This window comes from Coregonus lavaretus, assembly GCF_964263955.1.
Source record: "Coregonus lavaretus genome assembly, contig: HAP1_SCAFFOLD_2703, whole genome shotgun sequence".
Taxonomy (NCBI): domain Eukaryota; kingdom Metazoa; phylum Chordata; class Actinopteri; order Salmoniformes; family Salmonidae; genus Coregonus; species Coregonus lavaretus.
In genome coordinates, this window is record NW_028161045.1 from 18,876 (window position 1) to 46,018 (window position 27,143).

A 27,143-nucleotide genomic window follows, 5' to 3' on the forward strand; every position below is an offset into this window, starting at 1 on the left:
AAGAGTCATTTTCCTGTGCGTTTTAGCTGCCAACTTTACGTTATTTTCCTTTTTTCCATCGCAACTTTTTTCCCTTATTCAACTTTTTCACTCCGGACGCTTTATCTGGACATGGTTCATCAACATCTTCAACAGCCGAAGCTAAGTAGTAACATTAACATGATGTCTTCTAATTGCAGTCGCTGTACTCATAATATACAGGAGAACGATCGCCTTACGGCGAGAATAGCTGTGCTACAAGCCCAGCTTCAGACGCAATCGTTAGGCAAGGGTAATCTCAGTGTAGGAAAGGAAGAAACAGCGTCTGTGCCACCAGTAAGTACAGACAGTAACGTTAGTATAAATCCCCCCGCACAGTCCCCGCAGCCGGACAACTTTCTCATGGCTTCTGGAGGGAAATACTGTTGGAATGCTCAACCGGTGTCGCTCATTCAGCCGACAGAAACCTTCAACCGGTTTTCCCCATTATGTAGCGAGTCGGAGTCTGAGTCTGAGTCTTCTCTAGTCTCTACTCCTCCCGTTACGGGGTCTGAGACGCCGAAGGCTCCCACCATTAGCTCTGACAAATTGAAAACCCTAGTCATTGGCGACTCCATTACCCGCAGTATTAGACTTAAAACGAATCACCCAGCGATCATACACTGTTTACCAGGGGGCAGGGCTACCGACGTTAAGGCTAATCTAAAGATGGTGCTGGCTAAAGCTAAAACTGGCGAGTGTAGAGAGTATAGAGATATTGTTATCCACGTCGGCACCAACAATGTTAGGATGAAACAGTCAGAGGTCACCAAGTGCAACATAGCTTCAGCGTGTAAATCAGCTAGAAAGATGTGTCGGCATCGAGTAATTGTCTCTGGCCCCCTCCCAGTTAGGGGAAGTGACGAGCTCTACAGCAGAGTCTCAGCACTTAATCGCTGGTTGAAAACTGTTTTCTGCCCCTCCCAAAAGATAACATTTGTGGATAATTGGCCCTCTTTCTGGGACTCACCCACAAACAGGACCAAGCCTGACCTGCTGAGGAGTGACGGACTCCATCCTAGCTGGAGGGGTGCTCTCCTCTTATCTACCAACATAGATAGGGCTCTAACTCCTCTAGCCCCACAGTGAAATAGGGTGCAGGCCAGGCAGCAGGCTGTTAGCCAACCTGCCAGCTTAGTGGAGTCTGCCAATAGCACAGTCAGTGTAGTCAGCTCAGCCATACCCATTGAGACTGTGTCTGTGCCTCGACCTAGGTTGGGCAAAACTAAACATGGCGGTGTTCACCCTAGCAATCTTATTAGGATAAAGACCTCCTCCATTCCTGCCATTATTGAAAGAGATCGTGATACCTCACATCTCAAAATAGGGTTACTTAATGTTAGATCCCTCACTTCAAAGGCAGTCATAGTCAATGAACTAATCACTGATCATAATCTTGATGTGATTGGCCTGACTGAAACATGGCTTAAGCCTGATGAATTTGCTGTGTTAAATGAGGCCTCACCTCCTGGTTACACTAGTGACCATATTCCCCGTGCATCCCGCAAAGGCGGAGGTGTTGCTAACATTTACGATAGCAAATTTCAATTTACAAAAAAAAAAATGGCGTTTTCATCTTTTGAGCTTCTAGTCATGAAATCTATGCAGCCTACTCAATCACTTTTTATAGCTACTGTTTACAGGCCTCCTGGGCCATATACAGCGTTCCTCTCTGAGTTTCCTGAATTCCTATCAGACCTTGTAGTCATAGCAGATCATATTCTAATTTTTGGTGATTTTAATATTCACATGGAGAAGTCCACAGACCCACTCCAAAAGTCTTTCGGAGCCATTATCGACTCAGTGGGTTTTGTCCAACATGTCTCTGGACCTACTCACTGCCACAGTCATACTCTGGACCTAGTTTTGTCCCATGGAATAAATGTTGTAGATCTTAATGTTTTTCCACAAAATCCTGGACTATCGGACCACCATTTTATTACATTTGCAATCGCAACAAATAATCTGCTCAGACCCCAACCAAGGAGCATCAAAAGTCGTGCTATAAATTCTCAAACAACACAAAAATTCATTGATGCCCTTCCAGACTCCTTCTGCCTACCCAAGGACGTCAGAGGACAAAAATCAGTTAACCACTTAACTGAGGAACTCAATTTAACCTTGCGCAATACCCTAGATGCAGTTGCACCCCTAAAAACGAAAAACATTTGTCATAAGAAACTAGCTCCCTGGTATACAGAAAATACCCGAGCTTTGAAGCAAGCTTCCAGGAAATTGGAACGGAAATGGCGCCACACCAAACTGGAAGTCTTCCGACTAGCTTGGAAAGACAGTACCGTGCAGTACCGAAGAGCCCTCACTGCTGCTCGATCATCCTACTTTTCCAACTTAATCGAGGAAAATAAGAACAATCCAAAATTTATTTTTGATACTGTTGCAAAGCTAACTAAAAAGCAGCATTCCCCAAGAGAGGATGGCTTTCACTTTAGCAGTGATAAATTCATGAACTTCTTTGAGGAAAAGATCATGACCATTAGAAAGCAAATTACGGACTCCTCTTTGAATCTGCGTATTCCTCCAGGGCTTAGCTGTCCTGGATCTGCACAGCTCTGCGAGGGCCTGGGATCGGGAGAGACACTTAAGTGTTTTAGTACTATATCTCTTGACACAATGATGAAAATAATCATGGCCTCTAAACCTTCAAGCTGCATACTGGATCCTATTCCTACTAAACTGCTGAAGGAGCTGCTTCCTGTGCTTGGCCCTCCTATGTTGAACATAATAAACAGCTCTCTATCCACCGGATGTGTACCAAACTCACTAAAAGTGGCAGTGATAAAGCCTCTCTTGAAAAAGCCAAACCTTGACCCGGAAAATATAAAAAACTATCGGCCTATATCGAATCTTCCATTCCTCTCAAAAATTTTAGAAAAAGCTGTTGCGCAGCAACTCACTGCCTTTCTGAAGACAAACAATGTATACGAAATGCTTCAGTCTGGTTTTAGACCCCATCATAGCACTGAGACTGCACTTGTGAAGGTGGTAAATGACCTTTTAATGGCGTCAGACCGAGGCTCTGCATCTGTCCTCGTGCTACTAGACCTTAGTGCTGCCTTTGACACCATCGATCACCACATTCTTTTGGAGAGACTGGAAACCCAAATTGGTCTACACGGACAAGTTCTGGCCTGGTTTAGATCCTACCTGTCGGAAAGATATCAGTTTGTCTCTGTGAATGGTCTGTCCTCCGACAAATCAACTGTACATTTCGGTGTTCCTCAAGGTTCCGTTTTAGGACCACTATTGTTTTCACTATATATTTTACCTCTTGGGGATGTTATTCGAAAACATAATGTTAACTTTCACTGCTATGCGGATGACACACAGCTGTACATTTCAATGAAACATGGTGAAGCCCCAAAATTGCCCTCGCTAGAAGCCTGTGTTTCAGACATAAGGAAGTGGATGGCTGAAAACTTTTTACTTTTAAACTCGGACAAAACAGAGATGCTTGTTCTAGGTCCCAAGAAACAAAGAGATCTTCTGTTAAATCTGACAATTCATCTTGATGGTTGTAAAGTCGTCTCAAATAAAACTGTGAAGGACCTCGGCGTTACTCTTGACCCTGATCTCTCTTTTGACGAACATATCAAGACTGTTTCAAGGACAGCTTTTTTCCATCTACGTAACATTGCAAAAATCAGAAATTTTCTGTCCAAAAATGATGCAGAAAAATTAATCCATGCATTTGTTACTTCTAGGTTAGACTACTGCAATGCTCTATTTTCCGGCTACCTGGATAAAGCACTAAATAAACTTCAGTTAGTGCTAAATACGGCTGCTAGAATCCTGACTAGAACCAAGAAATTTGATCATATTACTCCAGTGCTAGCTTCCCTACACTGGCTTCCTGTTAAGGCAAGGGCTGATTTCAAGGTTTTACTGTTAACCTATAAAGCGTTACATGGGCTTGCTCCTACCTATCTTTCCGAGTTGGTCCTGCCGTACATACCAATACGTACGCTACGGTCACAAGACGCAGGCCTCCTAATTGTCCCTAGAATTTCTAAGCAAACAGCGGGAGGCAGGGCTTTCTCCTATAGATCTCCATTTTTATGGAACAGTCTGCCTACCCATGTGAGAGACGCAGACTCGGTCTCAACCTTTAAGTCTTTACTGAAGACTTATCTCTTCAGTAGGTCATATGATTGAGTGTAGTCTGGCCCAGGAGTGTGAAGGTGAACGGAAAGGCTGGAGCAACGAACAGCCCTTGCTGTCTCTGCCGGGCCGGTTCCCCTCTCCACTGGGGTTCTCTGCCTCTAACCCTGTTGCAGGGGCTGAGTCACTGGCTTGCTGGTGCTCTTTCATGCCGTCCCTGGGAGGGGTGCGTCACTTGAGTGGGTTGAGTTACTGACGTGATCTTCCTGTCTGGGTTGGCGCCCCCCCCTTGGTTTGTGCTGTGGTGGAGACCTCTGTGGGCTATACTCGGCCTTGTCTCAGGATTGTAAGTTGGTGGTTGGGGATATCCCTCTAGTGGTGCGGGGGCTGTGCTTTGGCGGAGTGGGTGGGGTTATATCCTTCCTGTTTGGCCCTGTCCGGGGGTTTCTTCGGATGGGGCCACAGTGTCTCCGGACCGCTCCTGTCTCAGCCTCCAGTATTTATGCTGCAGTAGTTTATGTGTCGGGGGGCTGGGGTTAGTTGGTTATACCTGGAGTACTTCTCCTGTCTTATCCAGTGTCCTGTGTGAATTTAAGTATGCTCTCTCTAATTCTCTCGTTCTCTCTTTCTCTCTGAGAACCTGAGCCCTAGGACCATACGTCAGGACTACCGGGCATGATGACACCTTGCTGTCCCCAGTCCGCCTGGCCTTGCTGCTATTCCAGTTTCAACTGTTCTGCCTGCGGCTACGAAACCCCTACCTGTCCCAGACCTGCTGTTTTCAACTCTTAATGATCGGCTATGAAAAGCCAACTGAGAGACCTGAGCCCTAGGACCATACGTCGGGACTACCGGCCGTGGTGACTCCTTGCTGTCCCCAGTCCGCCTGGCCTTGCTGCTATTCCAGTTTCAACTGTTCTGCCTGCGGTTATGGAACCCCTACCTGTCCCAGACCTGCTGTTTTCAACTCTTAATGATCGGCTATGAAAAGCCAACTGAGATTTATTCCTGATTATTATTTGACCATGCTTGTCACTTATGAACATTTTTGAACATCTTGGCATGGTTCTGTTATAATCTCCACCCGGCACAGCCAGAAGAGGACTGGCCACCCCTCATAGCCTGGTTCCTCTCTAGGTTTCTTCCTAGGTTTTCGCCTTTCTAGGGAGTTTTTCCTAGCCACCGTGCTTCTACACCTGCATTACTAGCTGTTTGGGGTTTTAGGCTGGGTTTCTGTACAGCACTTCGAGATATTAGCTGATGTAAGAAGGGCTATATAAAATAAAATTGATTGATTGATTGATTGATAGTGTCGATTTTAAGTCTGTTATAACTAACACCCACTAAATATAGTGTAGATTTAAAGTGTGGTATAACTAACACCCACTAAATATATTGTAGATTTATAGTCTGTTATAACTAACGCCCACTAAATATAGTGTAGATTCAGTCTGTTATAGCTAACACCCACTAAATACAGTGGGGGAAAAAAGTATTTAGTCAGCGACCAATTGTGCAAGTTTGCACAATTGCAGAAAAACAGCCCCAAAGCATGATGTTTCCACCCCCATGCTTCACAGTAGGTATGGTGTTCTTTGGATGCAACTCAGCATTCTTTGTCCTCCAAACACGACGAGTTGAGTTTTGGTTTCATCTGACCTTATGACATTCTCCCAATCTTCTTCTGGATCATCCAAATGCACTCTAGCAAACTTCAGATGGGCCTGGACATGTACTGGCTTAAGCAGGGGGACACGTCTGGCAATGCAGGATTTGAGTCCCTGGCGGCGTAGTGTGTTACTGATGGTAGGCTTTGTTACTTTGGTCCCAGCTCTCTGCAGGTCATTCACTAGGTCCCCCTGTGTGGTTCTAGGATTTTTGCTCACCGCTCTTGTGATCATTTTGACCCCACGGGGTGAGATCTTGCGTGGAGCCCCAGATCGAGGGAGATTATCAGTGGTATTGTACGTCTTCCATTTCCTAATAATTGCTCCCACAGTTGATTTCTTCAAACCAAGCTGCTTACCTATTGCAGATTCAGTCTTCCCAGCCTGGTGCAGGTCTACAATGTTGTTTCTGGTGTCCTTTGACAGCTCTTTGGTCTTGGCCATAGTGGATTTGGAGTGTGACTGTTTGAGGTTGTGGACAGGTGTATTTTATACTGATAACAAGTTCAAACAGGTGCCATTAATACAGGTAACGAGTGGAGGACAGAGGAGCCTCTTAAAGAAGAAGTTACAGGTCTGTGAGAGCCAGAAATCTTGCTTGTTTGTAGGTGACCAAAGACTTATTTTCCACCATAATTTGCAAATAAATTCATAAAAAATCCTACAATGTAATTTTCTGGATTTTTTTCTCAATTTGTCTGTCATAGTTGACGTGTACCTATGATGAAAATTACAGGCCTCTCTCATCTTTTTAAGTGGGAGAACTTGCACAATTGGTGGCTGACTAAATACTTTTTTTCCCCACTGTATAGTGTAGATTCAAAGTCTGTTATAGCTAACATCCACTAAATATAGTGTAGATTTAAAGTCTGTTATAACTAATACCCACTAAATATAGTGTAGATTTATAATCTGTTATAACTAACACCCACTAAATATAGTGTAGATTTAAAGTCTGTTATAACTAACACCCACAAAATATTGTGTAGATTTAAAGTCTGTTATAACTAACACCCACTAAATATAGTGTAGATTTATAATCTGTTATAACTAACACCCACTAAATATAGTGTAGATTTAAAGTTTGTTATAACTAACGCCCACTAAATATAGTGTAGATTTAAAGTATGTTATAACTAACACCCACTAAATATAGTGTAGATTTAAAGTCTGTTATAACTAACACCCACTAAATATAGTGTAGATTTAAAGTCTGTTATAACTAACACCTACTAAATATAGTGTAGATTTAAAGTCTGTTATAACTAACACCTACTAAATATAGTGTAGATTTAAAGTCTGTTATAACTAACACCCACTAAATATAGTGTAGATTTAAAGTCTGTTATAACTAACGTCCACAAACTATATTGTAGATTTAAAGTCTGTTATAACTAACGTCCACAAAATATATTGTAGATTTATAGTCTTTTATAACTAACACCCACTAAATATAGTGTAGATTTATAGTCTGGTATAACTAACACCCCCTAAATATAGTGTAGATTTAAAGTATTTTATAACTAACACCCACTAAATATAGTGTAGATTTATAGTCTGTTATAACTAACACCCACTAAATATAGTGTAGATTTAAAGTCTGTTATAACTTACATTTTTTTTACATTTTTAGTCATTTAGCAGACGCTCTTATCCAGATCGACTTACATTTAGTGAGTGCATACATTTTTCATACTGGCCCCCCGTGGGAAATGAACCCACAACCCTGGCGTTGCAAGCGCCATGCTCTACCAACTGAGCTACAGGGGACATCCACTAAATATAGTGTAGATGTTAAGTATTTTATAACTAACTAACATTCACTAAATGTAGTTATAACAGACATTAACTATGTACAGACTCAGTGAGCATAGCCTTGCTATTGAGAGGCCGCCATAGGCAGACCTGGCTCTCAATAGAAGACAGGCTATGTGCCCACTGCCCACAAAATGAGGTGGAAACTGAGTAGCACTTACTAAACTCCTGACAAATGTATGACAGTATTAGAGACACATACTTGCCTCAGATTACACAAAACCACAAAGAATTCAAAAACAAATCCAATTTTGATAAACTCCTTTATCTATTGTGTGAAATACCACAGTGTGCCATCACAGCAGCAAGATGTGTGACCTTTTTGCCACAAGAAAAGGGCAACTAGTGAAGAACAAACACCATTGTAAATACAACCCATATTTATGTTCATTTATTTTCCCTTTTACAACACTGTCTGTAGCCATAATATGACATTGTCTCTATTCCTTTGGAACTTGTGTGAGTGTAATGTTTATTTCTGATTGTTTATTTCACTTTTGTTTGCTATCTACTTCACTTGCTTTGGCAATGTTAACATACGTTTCCCATGCCAATAAAGCCCTTTGAATTGAAACTGAGAGAGAAAGAAAGAGCGAGAGAGGTTCTTCCTCTTCTGTAATGGTTTACCGTAATGTTTGACTCCCCTTGCAATAAGGAACCTCAACTAAGTATAGTGTAGAGATAGTTGTATGGTCTTCAGTGGGGACACACAAATGTCTTCAGTGGGGATTGAACACACACACACGTCTTCAGTGGGGTCTGGCTGTACGGGAGAAGGGCGAGGTTAGTTCTGTTCTGTAGGGATATAAATGGTTGATAATTGTATAGGACTGAAATACAGGGATGTTTACCAGCCACAGACAGAGAGACAGAGAGAGAGAAAGAGAGAGAGAGAGAACATCAGAGGGCAGGGTACTTTCATGTACTCTGTCATTCTGGTCCATGTTAACAATACACATTAAAACTTATTCACCCCTTCTCTCTTTCTGTTTCTCTCTCTCTCTACTTTTCCTCTCTCTCTCAACTTTGAACTAACAGTCCTTCATCCTGAGAGATTAATGATAACCTAATCCTCTATGATATTCCACATTGATCATAACAGTTTTTACATAGACTCCTGAGTGGCGCAGTGGTCTAAGGCACTGCATCGCAGTGCTAACTGTGCCACTAGAGATCCTGGTTCGAATCCAGGCTCTATCGCAGCCGGCCGTGACCGGGAGACTCATGGGCGGCGCACATTGGCCCAGCGTCGTCCAGGGTAGGGGAGGGAAGGGCCGGCAGGGATGTAGCTCAGTTGATAGAGCATGGCGTTTGCAACGCCAGGGTTGTGGGTTCGATTCCCACGGGGGGCCAGTATAAAAAAAAAATATGTATTCACTAACTGTAAGTCGCTCTGGATAAGAGCGTCTGCTAAATGACTAAAATGTACATCTTTTTGAATCTTATGATGTGAGTGGTTATAAACAAAACAATACAATTTAAGGGGTAGAAATTGCCCTTAGCCTTAGGTACAGAATTAGGATCAGCTTACCCTTCCCAAACCTTGACCATAAACATCGGGGTGGGAGATCTCAAAACAGACCTTGGGTAAGTTTTTAGGGACCCAGTTAATACTCCAGCTATAACAGAGCAGCACTGTTGCCATTCGATTCTTAAGAGCAGTGTTTCCTGTCTTACTACGCCACCTGCTGGTGATTTTATTCAACTATATCCTCTAAAACATTTCCTTCTGGCGGCCCCATGTGGCCTATTGAGGTATTGCAGGTTACTCTCAACAGGCCTCTTCCCTACCTTCCTCCCTTCTCCCACACATCCTCTATTGCATCCACCTGAATCACTTCTCCCCGGCCTTTTCTCAATTGCATACTCCTCGCGTCCTCTCTCCTCGCCTCCTTCTCAAAACCCATTGGAAGAGGAGGTCAAGGGAGGGACCTCTGGCTTTCTCATCCAACGAGTTTCGAGAAGGAGGCGAGGAGAGAGGACGCGAGGAGTATGCAATTGAGATTCTCCCCCCGTATGCCCCAGTGTCCCCACCTGTTGATCAGTGTGAATGCCTATACACAGGTGAAAGGAAAGACTACAGGGGATAGAAGAGTGTGGCTGTTGGGGTTCTTCTCTCTTTTTCACAATTTTCACCACAGTATGACACTAGTGGAAATGGCAGTGCCTTCAGGGCGTTGGGCCACCACGAGCCGCCAGAACCGCTTCCATGAGCCTTGGCATAGATTCTTGGAAGTGTCTGGAACTCTATTGGAGGGATGTGACACCATTCTTCCACGAGAAATTCGGGGACCACTCCAGAATCTCTCATGACTGTTAAATTGGGATGAGGTCCGGTGACTGAGATGGCCATTGCACATCGAGAAACATCAGCAAGTTGAGCAGTCTTTGTCACTGAAGCTCCTGGCAAATGTGCCCCAACGATCACCCCTCTTTCAAAGTCACTGAGATCTCTTCTTCTAGACATGGTAGCCAAAATAATGGACAACTGGGCCTGCTAGCACTTTTATACATGACTCTAAGCATGATGGGATGTTAATTCCACACCTGTGTGGCAGCACCTGCTTTCAGTATACTTTGTATCCCTCCATTTACTCAAGTGTTTCCTTTATTTTGGCAGTTTCCTGTATATATTTATAACAATATGCCATTTAGCAGAGGCTTTTATCCAAAGAGACTTACAGTCATGCATGCATAGATTTTACGTATGGGTGTCCCCGGGAGAGGAACCCACTACCCTGACGCAAGAACCATGCTCTACCAACTGAGACATACATGTTAATGACATCATCACTACTTTTAATGAGAGACACAGATTGTTTCTGTCATAAGGAAGTTCATTCTCAAAGACCTGAGTCAGGTCCAGTCACAGGGAACGGGTCCAGTCACAGGGAACGGGTCCAGTCACAGGGAACGGGTCCAGTCATAGGGAACGGGTCCAGTCATAGGGAACGGGTCCAGTCATAGTGAACAGGTCCTGTCTTCCACAAAACCAAGTAAGAAAAAAAACCTCTAATAAAGGTTTCTAGAGAGATGACTAGTTACATTTTGCATTTGGTGGTGCGTGGGTTATACAGTATATAGCTTACATCAACAAGGTACTGTATTATATATGCCCTCAGTGGAGGCCGCTGGTTACCCATCTACCGTATGTATGGGTTGAATATTTCTGTTGCGCTCCTATACCACATATTAGGGGGCAGCCGGCGAGAAAAACAAAACGCGAGCCGAATCCTAGCTCGCAACAGTGACGTAAGCGGCAAGGCCAGTCCAACGCGACCCGCGCAGGGCCCGACCATTGGTGGAGCGCAGGATAGCGGTGCGGTAGATAGACTGCCGCTACGCTATTGGGGGAGGGAAGAAAAACTGTATTGTACCGTTAAAAAAAAAGACACCAGAAAACAACAATATCAAGGTGGAAATAGAGAGCGGGAGACGCGGCTGCTCTAACATATTTACCTGTCAAAATACTTCGGGTAAGAAAATGTATTTTATATTCTGTTTTTTGACGTTATCAAACCGAGTGGCTTCCGCGGTTGGTGGTGTTGCCAAGTTTTCCATTGTCTCCAGAATCGATACAACAATCGCGAAGAGCACCGAAACAATTGTAGCATTTTAGCTAATTTGGGTGTGCTTGAATGTAACTAGTTGTCAATGTTGGTGATATCACATTATGCACCGCTTTTCCCCACGGTAAACAACTTTATCTTGCCGGTATATGATAACGTTGATACCTTTGGACCAAGGAGCAGAGCAAGTTGTGTTTGTGTGCTTTATATGTGAAGAAATCTTGTTGCAACATCGTGACAGAGTATTCAAACCTCAAACGAGACTATTTGTCAGTTTTAATCACAATAAGGGTTTAAACATGAATAATATGTTTGGTTACATCATTAGTTATTACTATGCTATTGTTATATAATTAGGCCAAGGTACTACCAATATAGTATTTTTTCTAAGTCTATTCCTGTGTGTGTGATCGTGAATTCAAAGTTAGAGGTTTGTCTTTCATTCATTCCAATGTGTGACTGACAGGGATTTGAACTCAGGTCGCCAGCGTGCCAAGACTGAGTTGGCCCCCTGAGCTAAAGCCTTGGTACAAAGATTCAGGGTCTATTCGGGTCTGCTGTCAAGCACATTTTTTGTAATAATGTTGTCTCCCTCTCCTGTCTCTTTCTCTCTCTCTCCACCTCTCCTCCTGTCTCTTTCCCTCCCTCTCTGCCCTCTCTCCCCTGTCTCTCATTCTCTCCGCTCTCCCTCCCCTCCTCTCTCACCGTAGATGTCAGCATGGCTCAGATGTTTACTATATCAGACAGCGAATCAGAGCCCTCAGAGGATGTAGGAGAAACAGAAACTGACCAATCGGCAGCCGGAAAGGGGATGACTGGCGGCCCACTAGGCCACGCCCTCACCGTGCCTGAGATGAGAATGGCAGGTATGATGCCCCCAGAGAACTCTGGGAAATAGCCACTATCGGTCTTACCAGGGTCGTGTTCATTAGGCACCAAGCGGAAGAAAACGCACTGAAACATGGACGGACTAGCTGGATTTTTCCAATAAGAAACGCTCCTTTTTGTTTTCTGTTGCAAAATATTTTCCGCTGCGTTCCCTAATGAATACCACCCTGATAGTCAGCCACCTTAGCCTGTCATAATGAACCCCAATAACATCTACTGTCTTGTTGCTATGGCTGTCATAATGAACCCCAGCACTGTTTTAGGAGTCCAATGCGATAGACTAGCGTCCTGTCCAGGGGGTGTACTGTACATCAAGCAGCCTCACTACAGAAACAGGAGATAGACTAGTGTCCTGTCCAGGGGGTGTACTGTACATCAAGCTGTCTCACTACAGAAACAGGAGATAGACTAGCGTCCTGTCCAGGGGGTGTACTGGTACATCAAGCTGTCTCACTACAGAAACAGGAGATCGACTAGTGTCCTGTCCAGGGGGTGTACTGGTACATCAAGCTGCCTCACTACAGAAACAGGAGATAGACTAGTGTCCTGTCCAGGGGGTGTACTGGTACATCAAGCTGCCTCACTACAGAAACAGGAGATAGACTAGTGTCCTGTCCAGGGGGTGTACTGTACATCAAGCTGCCTCACTACAGAAACAGGAGATAGACTAGTGTCCTGTCCAGGGGGTGTACTGGTACATCAAGCTGTCTCACTACAGAAACAGGAGATAGACTAGTGTCCTGTCCAGGGGGTGTACTGGTACATCAAGCTGCCTCACTACAGAAACAGGAGATAGACTAGTGTCCTGTCCAGGGGGTGTACTGTACATCAAGCTGCCTCACTACAGAAACAGGAGATAGACTAGTGTCCTGTCCAGGGGGTGTACTGGTACATCAAGCTGTCTCACTACAGAAACAGGAGATAGACTAGTGTCCTGTCCAGGGGGTGTACTGGTACATCAAGCTGCCTCACTACAGAAACAGGAGATAGTCTAGTGTCCTGTCCAGGGGGTGTACTGGTACATCAAGCTGCCTCACTACAGAAACAGGAGATAGACTAGCGTCCTGTCCAGGGGGTGTACTGGTACATCAAGCTGCCTCACTACAGAAACAGGAGATAGACTAGTGTCCTGTCCAGGGGGTGTACTTGTACATCAAGCTGCCTCACTACAGAAACAGGAGATAGACTAGCGTCCTGTCCAGGGGGTGTACTGTACATCAAGCTGCCTCACTACAGAAACAGGAGATAGGCTCCTGCCCTATGGGCTTTTCTGGCTCGGACAGACAAGGCCTACATACTTCTCACCCCACTCTCCCTCTTCTCTCTCTCCTATAGGAGAGGGTCGATTGAGGATGAACTCAGAGTCCCAGGCCCAGGAGCTCCAGGGTAGTGGGCCAGGGGTGGACGGCGTGCCCACAGACGGAGCATCTTTCCGGGTTCGCTCCCAGTCGGCCCCCCCTGCCCTCTGGGCGGCCAAGAAATATGGACGGCAGCTCCGACGCATGAGTGACGAGTTTGATACATGGCTGGATAAAGGGGTGAGACATGGGGCTGTGGGAGGGGGGAAGAGGGGTGAGACATGGGGCTGTGGGAGGGGGGAGGAGGGGTGAGACATGGGGCTGTGGGAGGGGTGAGACATGGGGCTGTGGGAGGGAGGAGGAGGGGTGAGACATGGGGCTGTGGGAGGGGGGAGGAGGGGTGAGACATGGGGCTGTGGGAGGGGGGAGGAGGGGTGAGACATGGGGCTGTGGGAGGGGTGAGACATGGGGCTGTGGGAGAGAGGAGGGGGAAGGAGGGGTGAGACATGGGGCTGTGGGAGAGAGGAGGGGGAAGGAGGGGTGAGACATGGGGCTGTGGGAGAGAGGAGGGGTGAGACATGGGGCTGTGGGAGAGAGGAGGGGGGAGGAGGGGTGAGACATGGGGCTGTGGGAGAGAGGAGGGGTGAGACATGGGGCTGTGGGAGAGAGGAGGGGTGAGACATGGGGCTGTGGGAGAGAGGAGGGGTGAGACATGGGGCTGTGGGAGAGAGGAGGGGTGAGACATGGGGCTGTGGGAGAGAGGAGGGGTGAGACATGGGGCTGTGGGAGAGAGGAGGGGGGAGGAGGGGTGAGACATGGGGCTGTGGGAGAGAGGAGGGGTGAGACATGGGGCTGTGGGAGAGAGGAGGGGGGAGGAGGGGTGAGTCATGGGGCTTTGGGAGGGGTGAGACATGGGGCTGTGGGAGGGAGGAGGAGGGGTGAGACATGGGGCTGTGGGAGGGAGGAGGGGTGAGACATGGGGCTGTGGGAGAGAGGAGGGGGAAGGAGGGGTGAGAAATGGGGCTGTGGGAGGGGGGAGGAGGGGTGAGACATGGGGCTGTGGGAGAGAGGAGGGGGGAGGAGGGGTGAGACATGGGGCTGTGGGAGAGAGGAGGGGTGAGACATGGGGCTGTGGGAGAGAGGAGGGGGGAGGAGGGGGGAGACATGGGGCTGTGGGAGAGAGGAGGGGTGAGACATGGGGCTGTGGGAGAGAGGAGGGGTGAGACATGGGGCTGTGGGAGAGAGGAGGGGTGAGACATGGGGCTGTGGGAGAAAGGAGGGGGGAGGAGGGGTGAGACATGGGGCTGTGGGAGAGAGGAGGGGGAAGGAGGGGTGAGACATGGGGCTGTGGGAGAGAGGAGGGGTGAGACATGGGGCTGTGGGAGGGAGGAGGGGGGAGATATGGGGCTGTGGGAGAGAGGAGGGGGAAGGAGGGGTGAGACATGGGGCTGTGGGAGAGAGGAGGGGGAAGGAGGGGTGAGAGGACGAGTTGTGGGAGGGTAGAGGGGAGATGAGATGCTTCAATCTTGTATCAAAAACACTTAACCTGTTTTCCTTCCTTTCTTTCTCTCCCTCTATCGCATGACCCCTGACCTCTATAGGAGATGAGGCGGGTGAAGAGTGCGGGAGCAGCCAAACAGATGACAAAGTCCCCCAGCTGGTGGGCCTACCTGTTCAGCCACCAAGAGACAGAGACTGAACACACCTCTACCATCCCACCACGATCATCTGAGTAGAGAGGAGGGAGGGAGACAGACAGAGAGAGAGTGGGGTGGAGGGAGAGGAAGGAGAGAGGGGTGGGCCTACCTGTTCTCTCACCAAGAGGAAGAACACACCCGTAATCGTACCGCTATTGAACCACGGTCATCTGAGTAGAGAGAGGAGGATGGAGAGAGAGAGAGAGGGGGACAGAAGATGGATTGAAAAAGAAAGGGAGAGATGGGCCTACCTGTTTTCTCACCTGCTACTGAACCACAATCAGCAAAGTGTAGAGAGAGATGGAGGGAGAGTGACAGAGAGAGAGGGATGGAGGGAGAGGAAGGAGAGAGAGGGATGTAGGGAGAGTGACAGGGAGAGGAAGGAGAGTCACAGAGAGAGAGGGAGAGGAAGGAGAGTCACAGAGAGAGAGGGATGAGGGAGAGGAAGGAGAGTCACAGAGAGAGGGATGAGGGAGAGGAAGGAGAGTCACAGAGAGAGAGAGGGATGAGGGAGAGGAGAGTCACAGAGAGAGAGGGGGATGAGGGAGAGGAAGGAGAGTCACAGAGAGAGGGATGAGGGAGAGGAAGGAGTCACAGAGAGAGAGGGATGAGGGAGAGGAAGGAGAGAGAGAGGGATGTAGGGAGAGGAAGAAGAGTCACAGAGAGAGAGAGGGATGAGGGAGAGGAAGGAGTCACAGAGAGAGGGATGAGGGAGAGGAAGGAGAGAGAGAGGGATGTAGGGAGAGGAAGGAGAGTCACAGAGAGAGAGAGGGATGAGGGAGAGGAAGGAGAGTCACAGAGAGAGGGATGAGGGAGAGGAAGGAGAGTCACAGAGAGAGAGGGATGTAGGGAGAGGTAGGAGAGTCACAGAGAGAGAGGGATGAGGGAGAGGAAGGAGAGAGAGGGATGTAGGGAGAGGAAGGAGTGGAGACAGCCACAGAGCCATTACCAGAGTAACAAGGTAGAGGGTGGAGAGGTAGAAAGAGACAGACAGACAGATAAAGGAGAGAATAAAAGGGGATGAGACCAAACGAGAACAACTAGCATCCACCCAAGGCCCAAACGGGTCATTAGGTAATAATTTTTACTGTTTCTCCCATTAACGCTATGCAACACAGAGGGAGAGAGAGAGAGGCCAGACAACATGCACTGAGACGCAGAACAAAACAAAATGGCAGTCTGGTTCCTCTCACTCTTACCTAGTGAGAAATAAACTCTTCTCCATCTCAATGAATCTCTCCTTGTTTCCCCGTATCCTATTTCCTCCTTTCCCTCGGACCTTCTTCTCCAATGCATTTTTAGAAGGACATGAGGAGCGGTGGTGTAAGGAATCAAGGAAAGATGAATTGGGAATGAGTCTTACCGTATGTTGTGTATCCCAAATGGCACCCTATTCCCTATAGGCTCTGGTCAAAAGTAGTGCACTAAATAGGGAATAGGGTGCTATTTTGGGATACACGCCGTGTGGTAGTTAGCAACCACAATCACTGCCATCTTACAATGATGGCTGCACTCCGACAACTAGCCCATTTCAAAATAAATGTCTCAAATATAAAGAACCATCTTGTTTAAATGACAATCTTTGATAGTAGTGCTAATAATGTTTTGTATAAAAACAAGAACTGCAGAGGAACAGTTTATCAGGACGATAGAATTTAATTAAATACGACTTATAACTTTCAGAGCAAAACCAATGAGGATTAAAGCCTTGGGTCTTTAAAACTGTAAATACTGTTAATATTTTAATGAATTAAACTAATGGACAATGACTATGTAAACTGCTGAACAACAAAATGTGACTTTTATTAATGACACTATTGATACTATGGATGCGTCATAAATAGCACCCTATTCCCTATATAGTGCACTACTTTTGACCAGGGCCTGTATAGGGAATAGGGTGCTATTTGAGACAAGTCCCCTCTGTAAGCCTGTATCTTTTTTCTACTTAGAGGTGTTACTGCAAGGTCTCCTGTTGCAGCCCAAATCAACCCCCCCCAACCTAGTCCCTACACTTCCAGGCGGTCCCAATTCGTTCCCAACCCCTTCCCCCTCTGGATAGGTATAAGCAGTGCAGTGGTTGAGCTTTCACCATTGCTTCCACCTCTGTAAACATCTGAGCTTTCAGATCAGATCAGTCAGTCTTTACAGTGCACTACCGTTGACCAGGGGGTTTAGGGGTTTGATTTGGGATTCAGCAGTAGATTAATGTTTGACTTGAATGATGATCTGCCTTTCTTTCCGAGTCTTTCTGTGACTGGGCCACGGCTGCCAGCACTACTGCCTACCTACTGCCTTAGGCACTGGGCTCAGTCACACGGTAGAGAAGCACAAACACGCCGGGTATGTTCTGCATCACAACGTTGCAAAACTATAGACTCTCTAGAACGGTATGTAGAGGAATGCTTATCAGCAGACGGCTTGTCACACACTACTAGCGCCTGAGGCGCACGGGCTGCATTCTAGATCACAACGTTGCTAAACTAATCTCTAGTACTGTAGATAAGAATGCTTATAAATAAATAAAACTTTGGTAAGTAACTGTGCAACATCTGTGTTCTTTCGCCATTTCACAGACGTTTCCTTACAAGGCTTTTTTTCATTCTGCCTTTTAAACCTGTATTTTGTTTTGACCCTTTTTTTTTTACCGGGTTTGCAACTGTTTGCGCAGGGTTTTGTGATGTTGTGGTGTTGAACGTACCCTGTTGAAACCAGACCGGGCTGTAGTTTAGATAGCATCTGTGCAACTGGAAGCTTGCCTTGCAGTCATCTCTGGCCCTTCGTCCCAAACAGCACCCTATTCCTGCACTATGTAGGGAATAGTGTGCCGTTTGGAATAGGATGCCGTTTGGGACTCAACCTCTGGTATTACTTGAAACTTGATGTGTGGAATGAGGGAATCTTGAACACTTTTACTTCGCTCTCTTTTTTATTTTTATTTTATACAAAATGACTTTTGTAAATGTAATTTTCTTTTTGTGACCACTTGGTGTACTATGGGCATACGTAAACAAATAAACAAAATACTTTTATTAACCATCATTTACTTAGTGCTAGGTGTTTTTTTTATTTGTATTGTGCATTTTTATAAAAAAAAATTATATACACACTGACTTATTAAATAAAAAAATTGCCACTTGATATGAGGTCAATTTTTACAGTGAAAATATCAAATTAATTCAGATTTTAAGTTAGTAAGAAAATCATTTGTAACATAAATATCACATGAACACAACAACAGCGTTGCTCTTGGCATCATGATCGTAATCTTCATCAGAGGTCTCTGTCGCATCATAAATCAACACTTAGTTCAAGAATCTTATTGGGAGACTCTCCAAAGTTCTGTTGACACGTGATTTCTTATCAAGGTTTGCTTCATAACAGAATCCAGTCAGTTAAGTATGTACCTTCAGGCTAACTTCAAGGAATTCAAACCCCAGCTATCTTTGGGCTACAGACCCATCTCCTCCTTCTCCGCTGGGTTTCCCCTCCTACCTCTCAGGCTACCTGTGAAGGGTCCCAACAGTATTTCTGTCCACACTCCATCCCCCCCAGCCTCTCCATATCTTCAGCAGTCAGCTCAAAGTCAAACACACGCCCGTTCTCTGCTACCCTGGTGGGGTGAGATGACTTGGGTAGGACGGGGACTCCCTGCTGCACCGCCCACCTGAGCAGGACCTGCCACAAACACAGGATGAAAGACGAAGCCAGGGGAAGATGTGGGATAAAACAGGGAGGAAGAGGAGAGAAGGAAAGCCATTAAATTACTTAAATCAGTGTGTACTTAAGAGTGTACTGTCATTTCCAGAACACTCCACCCACTCTCACAGACACAGTACCTGTGCAGGGGTCCGGCCATATCCCAGTGCAACCTGGACCACTAAAGGGTCCTGGAGGAGAGAGCCAGTCCCCAGGGAGGAGTAAGCCTGGAAACAGACACCCTTCTCCCCACACAGACGCCTCATCTCCCCCTGGGACAGACGGGGGTGGAACTCTACCTGGACGGAGAGATGACGTAAGATTATTCAATAAGATTTCAGATTTATAATAAGAACGGTCATTTATCCAAAGTCGTTTAGCAGACACTCTCATCCAGAGTGACTTACGGTCAGTCAGTGCATTCAACTAAGGTGGGTAAGACAACCACAAATCACAGTCATATCAAGTAAAACTTTCCTCAAGAAGGCAGCGATCAGAGAAATAAGTGCCAGTAAGAAAATATAGTGCTAGAGCCAGAAGAACAAGCACAACAGTAAGCTGAGTCTCATGTCTGACCTGTAGTACAGCAGGGTGTTAGTTTGTTTTTGTTTACCTGTAGTAAGGCAGGGTGTTAGTTTGTTTTTGTTTACCTGTAGTACGGCAGGGTGTGTTTTTGTTTACCTGTAGTAAGGCAGGGTGTTAGTTTGTTTTTGTTTACCTGTAGTAAGGCAGGGTGTGTTTTTGTTTACCTGTAGTAAGGCAGGGTGTTAGTTTGTTTTTGTTTACCTGTAGTAAGGCAGGGTGTGTTTTTGTTTACCTGTAGTAAGGCAGGGTGTTAGTTTGTTTTTGTTTACCTGTAGTAAGGCAGGGTGTGTTTTTGTTTACCTGTAGTAAGGCAGGGTGTTAGTTTGTTTTTGTTTACCTGTAGTAAGGCAGGGTGTGTTTTTGTTTACCTGTAGTAAGGCAGGGTGTTAGTTTGTTTTTGTTTACCTGTAGTAAGGCAGGGTGTGTTTTTGTTTACCTGTAGTAAGGCAGGGTGTTAGTTTGTTTTTGTTTACCTGTAGTAAGGCAGGGTGTGTTTTTGTTTACCTGTAGTAAGGCAGGGTGTTAGTTTGTTTTTGTTTACCTGTAGTAAGGCAAGTTGTGTTTTTGTTTACCTGTAGTAAGGCAGGGTGTTAGTTTGTTTTTGTTTACCTGTAGTAAGGCAGGGTGTTAGTTTGTTTTTGTTTACCTGTAGTAAGGCAGGGTGTTAGTTTGTTTTTGTTTACCTGTAGTAAGGCAGGGTGTTAGTTTGTTTTTGTTTACCTGTAGTAAGGCAGGGTGTTAGTTTGTTTTTGTTTACCTGTAGTAAGGCAGGGTGTTAGTTTGTTTTTGTTTACCTGTAGTAAGGCAGGGTGTTAGTTTATTTTTGTTTACCTGTAGTAAGGCAGGGTGTGTTTTTGTTTACCTGTAGTAAGGCAAGGTGTTAGTTTGTTTTTGTTTACCTGTAGTAAGGCAGGGTGTTAGTTTGTTTTTGTTTACCTGTAGTAAGGCAGGGTGTTAGTTTGTTTTTGTTTACCTGTAGTAAGGCAGGGTGTTAGTTTGTTTTTGTTTACCTGTAGTAAGGCAGGGTGTTAGTTTGTTTTTGTTTACCTGTAGTACGGCAGGGTGTTAGTTTGTTTTTGTTTACCTGTAGTAAGGCAGGGTGTTAGTTTGTTTTTGTTTACCTGTAGTAAGGCAGGGTGTGTTTTTGTTTACCTGTAGTAAGGCAGGGTGTTAGTTTGTTTTTGTTTACCTGTAGTAAGGCAGGGTGTGTTTTTGTTTACCTGTAGTAAGGCAGGGTGTGTTTTTGTTTACCTGTAGTAAGGCAGGGTGTTAGTTTGTTTTTGTTTACCTGTAGTAAGGCAGGGTGTTAGTTTGTTTTTGTTTACCTGTAGTAAGGCAGGGTGTGTTTTTGTTTACCTGTAGTAAGGCAGGGTGTTAGTTTGTTTTTGTTTACCTGTAGTAAGGCAGGGTGTGTTTTTGTTTACCTGTAGTAAGGCAGGGTGTTAATTTGTTTTTGTTTACCTGTAGTAAGGCAGGGTGTTAGTTTGTTTTTGTTTACCTGTAGTAAGGCAGGGTGTTAGTTTGTTTTTGTTTACCTGTAGTAAGGCAGGGTGTTAGTTTGTTTTTGTTTACCTGTAGTAAGGCAGGGTGTGTTTGTTTACCTGTAGTAAGGCAGGGTGTTGGTGTGTTTTTGTTTACCTGTAGTAAGGCAGGGTGTTTTTGTTTACCTGTAGTAAGGCAGGGTGTTAGTTTGTTTTTGTTTACCTGTAGTAAGGCAGGGTGTTAGTTTGTTTTTGTTTACCTGTAGTAAGGCAGGGTGTTAGTTTGTTTTTGTTTACCTGTAGTAAGGCAGGGTGTTAGTTTGTTTTTGTTTACCTGTAGTAAGGCAGGGTGTTAGTTTGTTTTTGTTTACCTGTAGTAAGGCAGGGTGTTAGTTTGTTTTTGTTTACCTGTAGTAATGCAGGGTGTGTTTTTGTTTACCTGTAGTAAGGCCGTGTGTGTTTTTGTTTACCTGTAGTAATGCAGGGTGTGTTTTTGTTTACCTGTAATACAGCGGGAGTTAGTTTGTTTTTGTTTACCTGTAATACAGAGGGAGTTAGTTTGTTTTTGTTTACCTGTAATACAGCGGGAGTTAGTTTGTTTTTGTTTACCTGTAAAACAGCGGGTGTTAGTTTGTTTTTGTTTACCTGTAGTACGGCAGGGTGTATTTTTGTTTACCTGTAATACAGCGGGTGTTAGTTTGTTTTTGTTTACCTGTAGTAAGGCAGGGTGTATTTTTGTTTACCTGTAGTAAGGCAGAGTGTATTTTTGTTTACCTGTAGTACGGCGGGAGTTAGTTTGTTTTTGTTTACCTGTAATACAGCGGGAGTTAGTTTGTTTTTGTTTAACTGTAATACAGCGGGAGTTAGTTTGTTTTTGTTTAACTGTAATACAGCGGGAGTTAGTTTGTTTTTGTTTACCTGTAATACAGCGGGAGTTAGTTTGTTTTTGTTTACCTGTAATACAGCGGGAGTTAGTTTGTTTTTGTTTACCTGTAATACAGCGGGAGTTAGTTTGTTTTTGTTTACCTGTAATACAGCGGGAGTTAGTTTGTTTTTGTTTACCTGTAATACAGCGGGAGTTAGTTTGTTTTTGTTTACCTGTAATACAGCGGGAGTTAGTTTGTTTTTGTTTACCTGTAATACAGCGGGAGTTAGTTTGTTTTTGTTTACCTGTAATACAGCGGGAGTTAGTTTGTTTTTGTTTACCTGTAGTACGGCGGGGGTGACACAACACCCCTCCAGTAGCTCCTTCATATGTCCTGGGGTGTAGTTGGACACCCCTATGGCCTTCAGCTTCCCCTGGCCCTGGGCGTGGAGCTCCTCTAACTCTGCCCAGCTCTGAGCTCTATTCTCTGGGTTCCTCTTGTCTCCCACCCCCAGCCCCTGGGTCCCTGGCCAGTGGATCAAGTATAGATCTATATAGTCTAGATCCAGCAGTTCTAGACTCCTCAAAGCTCCTTCCCTGTGGAACAGAGTTTGAAATGCAAACAATATGACTGGTCAGAGTCATATTTGTACATACTTGGTCAGCATTTTGGGCACTGGCCAGCCGGGCTAGTACACCACAACTTCTACAGGCCCAGATGACATTCTACTAGCCAAAGGGCCAAGGCTATACTAGGGCCGGGCGGTATACCGTATTTTACTATATACCACTATTGATGCACGGACCAGTTTGGGTTTTTACTTTACCTTCTAGAACGTTATTTGAATGCTTGGTTTATTAAATGTGATATGCAGTGTGTAACGTCCATTTCTCTAGTTTACACGCTACTTCAGTCATCCCTCTCCGCTCTCTCTCTCTCTCCATGCCACTTTCCACCTAGCCCCGCCCCCGTCACGCGAGGAGGGCATTTGTTGTTGCTTGACCACGAGACACTTGCGTTCAGTCTGCATGGTCAATGCAGCACATGCAACAATGTTGATGACAACGATGCTGTTTTAACTTTCATTCTTAATTTAAATCCACTAGCGTTCTATAGCTACACTAAAGAGCAATACGCGAAGCATGAATATCTTGGCTACATGAAGAAACATTAAATGTAGCCAAAGATTATAGGGTCCCCTACGAAACACTGACCATCACTTTGGTTCCTACCCTGTCACAATACCTCCTCCCTGGCATTTTAATTTGTTGTCATGTCAAACAACACTGTATTCAAAGTCCCCACTGTTATTTATATTCTAACTATAGAATTATGATAAACATTCTATTTCCATGATTCCAACAGTTCACCCAAGTGTTTTGATCTAAAATCGCAAGTCAAATCAAGTCGCAACATTTGGTTAAAAATAAGGCCTAGTTTTTTTGCCCATATTGTCCAGCCCTACGTAGCAGTGTGGAAATGATCTCAAATGAGGAAATACTGAAATTAATGGAAACGCAGGAAATTATTTTAGGTTGAATTGAACAGTATAAAACAATCAGAATGGAGAGAGACCCATTGAAATCACTTAGAATGTATGTGTTGCCACCGTAGGGTCACGCACTACTCATGAAGCAAATATTGAACTTTTATTATTCAAAAACATAAAATACCGTAAAAACGTAGAAAAATACAGTGATATGATATTTGGGCCATATCGCGCAGCCCTATGCTATACCATGCAACATTTGAGAAGACAACATTTCGGGCTAATTTGGCACATTTCCTACTAGCTTTAATTTCCATCCCTGTACCTGGCTCTGGCTCCCTGGTCCTTTGGGCCCAGCTTGCTGGTGATGAAGACGTCCGCTCGGGAGAGGCCGTGTTTGGGCAGGAGGTGTCGCAGTGCTCGACCCAGGTCAGCCTCGTTCCGGTAGACTAAGGCCGTGTCAAATGAGCGGTAGCCGGTGGAGAGCGCGGCGTTGACGGCCTGGAGGGTATCATCAAGGCCGCGGAGCCGGTAGGTACCCAGACCCAGGAGAGGCATCCTGGCCCCGGTGTTGAGCAGAACAGATGGGGTGGGGGAGGATGAGAGGATGGGAGGAATGGAGAGGGTGGGGGTGGAGGAGAGGATGGGAGGAATGGAGAGGGTGAGGGGGGAGGGCTGAGGATCAGACTCAGACATCTAGGGGTCTTGAAGGTACTTGAACACTGAGGAAAAGAAGAGAGAGAGGGAGAGATGAATAACAAAATGGAGGGGGGTGAGGTGGACTGTGTGTCAACTGCCATCAGCGGGCTAGAAGGCACTTGAACACTAGACTGGTGGGTGGGGTGGGTGAAACATAACCAAAACGGTGACAATTACCATGCTATTACTTGGCAACAGCACACTCAAGTATCAAAACAATGGCTGAGTATCTTCTCAAGGCTACATATCAGAGATTGTGTGTTGCATGTTTACACTAATCATCACAATGAAAAAGTTCGGATACTTATCTGGTTAGCTAACGTTAGCGATGCATAACAATAACGCAACAAGCAATTTCTACCTTGACTTAGTACGGCATGCAAATAAAGAATATACACAAGTTTAACTGACATACGAGTAATTGTAAATACCTCTTAATAGATTTGTTGATAAAATAGTACAAACATGTTTGTAAATTGACTGTAGCAGCGAAATCCTTTCCATGTGGATCATGCACGTGACTTTCGGTGGAACTTCCTGTTCGCCGTCACCATAGAGACACTAGCGAGGAAACCGCTGACTGGATGAAGTGTTGGCCAATCAGAGAGGAGAAAGATGTTTGGAGGCGGGAACTTGTCCCTCACGGCAACGCGAGCCTGAGCGAGCAGATCGTGTGACCGGTTTCGTTGCCGGGACTGTCTTGGTTTTGAAAATTGTGGGTGCCAAGATTCGGTGAATGACGGTATGTTTGTGTTTACGGTATAGTAAACAGGTTGTATGTTTCAGTTGTCAGGAGTTTGTCAGCTTCACAACATCAACAGCTAGGTAACCTTACTAGATTAGCTAGCTAGAAGGAGAGGTAGCCTTTCTGTGAGTGGTTTATGTAACGTTAGCTAGTTAGCTAATAATAACAAAGTCAAATTTGTGAAATAACGTTGGTGTTGTTTAGCTAGCTAACAGTAGCTATCTAACGTTAACTATTTCAAACGAAGTTTCTCGTATGAATTAATCCATTCATTAATTATTTTCTCAGTTCCTACCAAGATCATCTAATCTGACTTGTCCAACTAGTAGTGAGTGGACCTAGCCCTTGATCATCACTCTCAATTCCATTACATTACAGCGAGGGTTCCCAAACTTTTTTGGCCCACGACTCCATTTTGTGAGAAAAAAAAAGTAATTAACAGCCAAAGTTTACTTTTTTGGGGGGGGGGCTATGGCAGTCAATTGAAAAACATTCTAACATTATTTCTGATTGTCTTCTCAACTCACCATCACATACTTTTAATGTGGGTCTATGACAGTCAATTGCAAATTACTCTGACATCAGTGGAGGGTGCTGAGGGGAGGACGGCTCATAATAATGGCTGGAACAGCGCAAATGGAATGGCATCAAACACCTGGGAACCATGTGTTTGATCTATTTGATACCATTCCACCTATTAAGATCCAGCCATTACCACGAGCCTGTCCTCCCCAATTAAGGTGCTACCAACCTCCTGTGTCTGACATAACGTATCATATGTCACTACCACTAATGAGATGGGTGTACTTGATGCATATGGCCTCGGAGATTCTCAAAGTCAGGGGGCGTGGTCGAGAGAGCGCACCTCATCTGTGCTGTCACGTCCAACCTTCTTCTTCTATGGTATATTGGCGATCGCACAATTTAAGGTGCATCCCGCCACCTAATGTGCAGGATGGTAACAGGATTCCCCAAAATTGAACAAAATACAAAAATATATATACAGTGCATTCGGAAAGTATTCAGACCCCTTGACTTTTTCCGTATTTTGTTACGTTACAGCCTTATTCTAAAATTGATAAAATAGTTTTTTTCCCTCATCATTCTACACATAATACCCCATAATGAAAAACTGAAAACAGGTTTTTAGAAATGTTTGCAAATGTATTAAAAATAAAAAACAGAAATACCTTATTTACATACAGTGGGGAAAAATAGTATTTAGTCAGCCACCAATTGTGCAAGTTCTCCCACGTAAAAAGATGAGAGAGGCCTGTAATTTTCATCATAGGTACACGTCAACTATGACAGACAAAATTAGATTTTTTTTCTCCAGAAAATCACATTGTAGGATTTTTAATGAATTTATTTGCAAATTATGGTGGAAAATAAGTATTTGGTCAATAACAAAAGTTTCTCAATACTTTGTTATATACCCTTTGTTGGCAATGACACAGGTCAAACGTTTTCTGTAAGTCTTCACAAGGTTTTCACACACTGTTGCTGGTATTTTGGCCCATTCCTCCATGCAGATCTCCTCTAGAGCAGTGATGTTTTGGGGCTGTCGCTGGGCAACACGGACTTTCAACTCCCTCCAAAGATTTTCTATGGGGTTGAGATCTGGAGACTGGCTAGTTCACTCCAGGACCTTGAAATGCTTCTTACGAAGCTACTCCTTCGTTTCCCGGGCGGTGTGTTTGGGATCATTGTCATGCTGAAAGACCCAGCCACGTTTCATCTTCAATGCCCTTGCTGATGGAAGGAGGTTTTCACTCAAAATCTCACGATACATGGCCCCATTCATTCTTTCCTTTACACGGATCAGTCGTCCTGGTCCCTTTGCAGAAAAACAGCCCCAAAGCATGATGTTTCCACCCCCATGCTTCACAGTAGGTATGGTGTTCTTTGGATGCAACTCAGCATTCTTTGTCCTCCAAACACGACAAGTTGAGTTTTTACCAAAAAGTTCTATTTTGGTTTCATCTGACCATATGACATTCTCCCAATCCTCTTCTGGATCATCCAAATGCACTCTAGCAAACTTCAGACGGGCCTGGACATGTACTGGCTTAAGCAGGGGGACACATCTGGCACTGCAGGATTTGAGTCCCTGGCGGCGTAGTGTGTTACTGATGGTAGGCTTTGTTACTTTGGTCCCAGCTCTCTGCAGGTCATTCACTAGGTCCCCCTGTGTGGTTCTGGGATTTTTGCTCACCGTTCTTGTGATCATTTTGACCCCACGGGGTGAGATCTTGCGTGGAGCCCCAGATCGAGGGAGATTATCAGTGGTCTTGTATGTCTTCCATTTCCTAATAATTGCTCCCACAGTTGATTTCTTCAAACCAAGCTGCTTACCTATTGCAGATTCAGTCTTCCCAGCCTGGTGCAGGTCTACAATTTTGTTTCTGGTGTCCTTTGACAGCTCTTTGGTCTTGGCCATAGTGGAGTTTGGAGTGTGACTGTTTGAGGTTGTGGACAGGTGTCTTTTATACTGATAACAAGTTCAAA

At 45.0% G+C, this 27,143-nt stretch overlaps 3 protein-coding genes across 3 annotated transcripts in view; 2 read left to right on the forward strand and 1 right to left on the reverse strand.

The window, feature by feature from the left end:
* Positions 1–10,946: 10,946 nt before the first annotated feature.
* LOC311121163 (uncharacterized protein) lies at positions 10,947–18,004 on the forward strand. The gene is made up of 4 exons (XM_084195687.1): positions 10,947–11,095; positions 11,899–12,054; positions 13,412–13,614; positions 14,976–18,004. The coding sequence occupies exons 2-4, from the start codon at positions 11,907–11,909 to the stop codon at positions 15,108–15,110; spliced, it is 486 nt and encodes a 161-aa protein (XP_084051813.1). The 5' UTR covers positions 10,947–11,095; positions 11,899–11,906; the 3' UTR covers positions 15,111–18,004.
* A 207-nt stretch (positions 18,005–18,211) lies between these two features.
* Positions 18,212–24,419, reverse strand: LOC311121162 (aldo-keto reductase-like). The gene is made up of 5 exons (XM_084195686.1): positions 24,322–24,419; positions 23,517–23,913; positions 22,043–22,298; positions 18,911–19,069; positions 18,212–18,749 (listed from the first exon to the last, which is right to left on the reverse strand). Exons 2-5 carry the CDS (start codon positions 23,885–23,887, stop codon positions 18,570–18,572), a joined length of 966 nt encoding a protein of 321 aa, XP_084051812.1. The 5' UTR covers positions 23,888–23,913; positions 24,322–24,419; the 3' UTR covers positions 18,212–18,569.
* Positions 24,420–24,542: 123 nt separating this feature from the next.
* Positions 24,543–27,143, forward strand: part of LOC311121165 (uncharacterized protein) — a 28,421-nt gene continuing 25,820 nt past the window's right edge. Inside the window, exon 1 of the mRNA XM_084195688.1 lies at positions 24,543–24,632. The gene's annotated coding sequence lies outside the window, so the exon portion shown is untranslated. The remainder of the gene's footprint in view (positions 24,633–27,143) is intronic.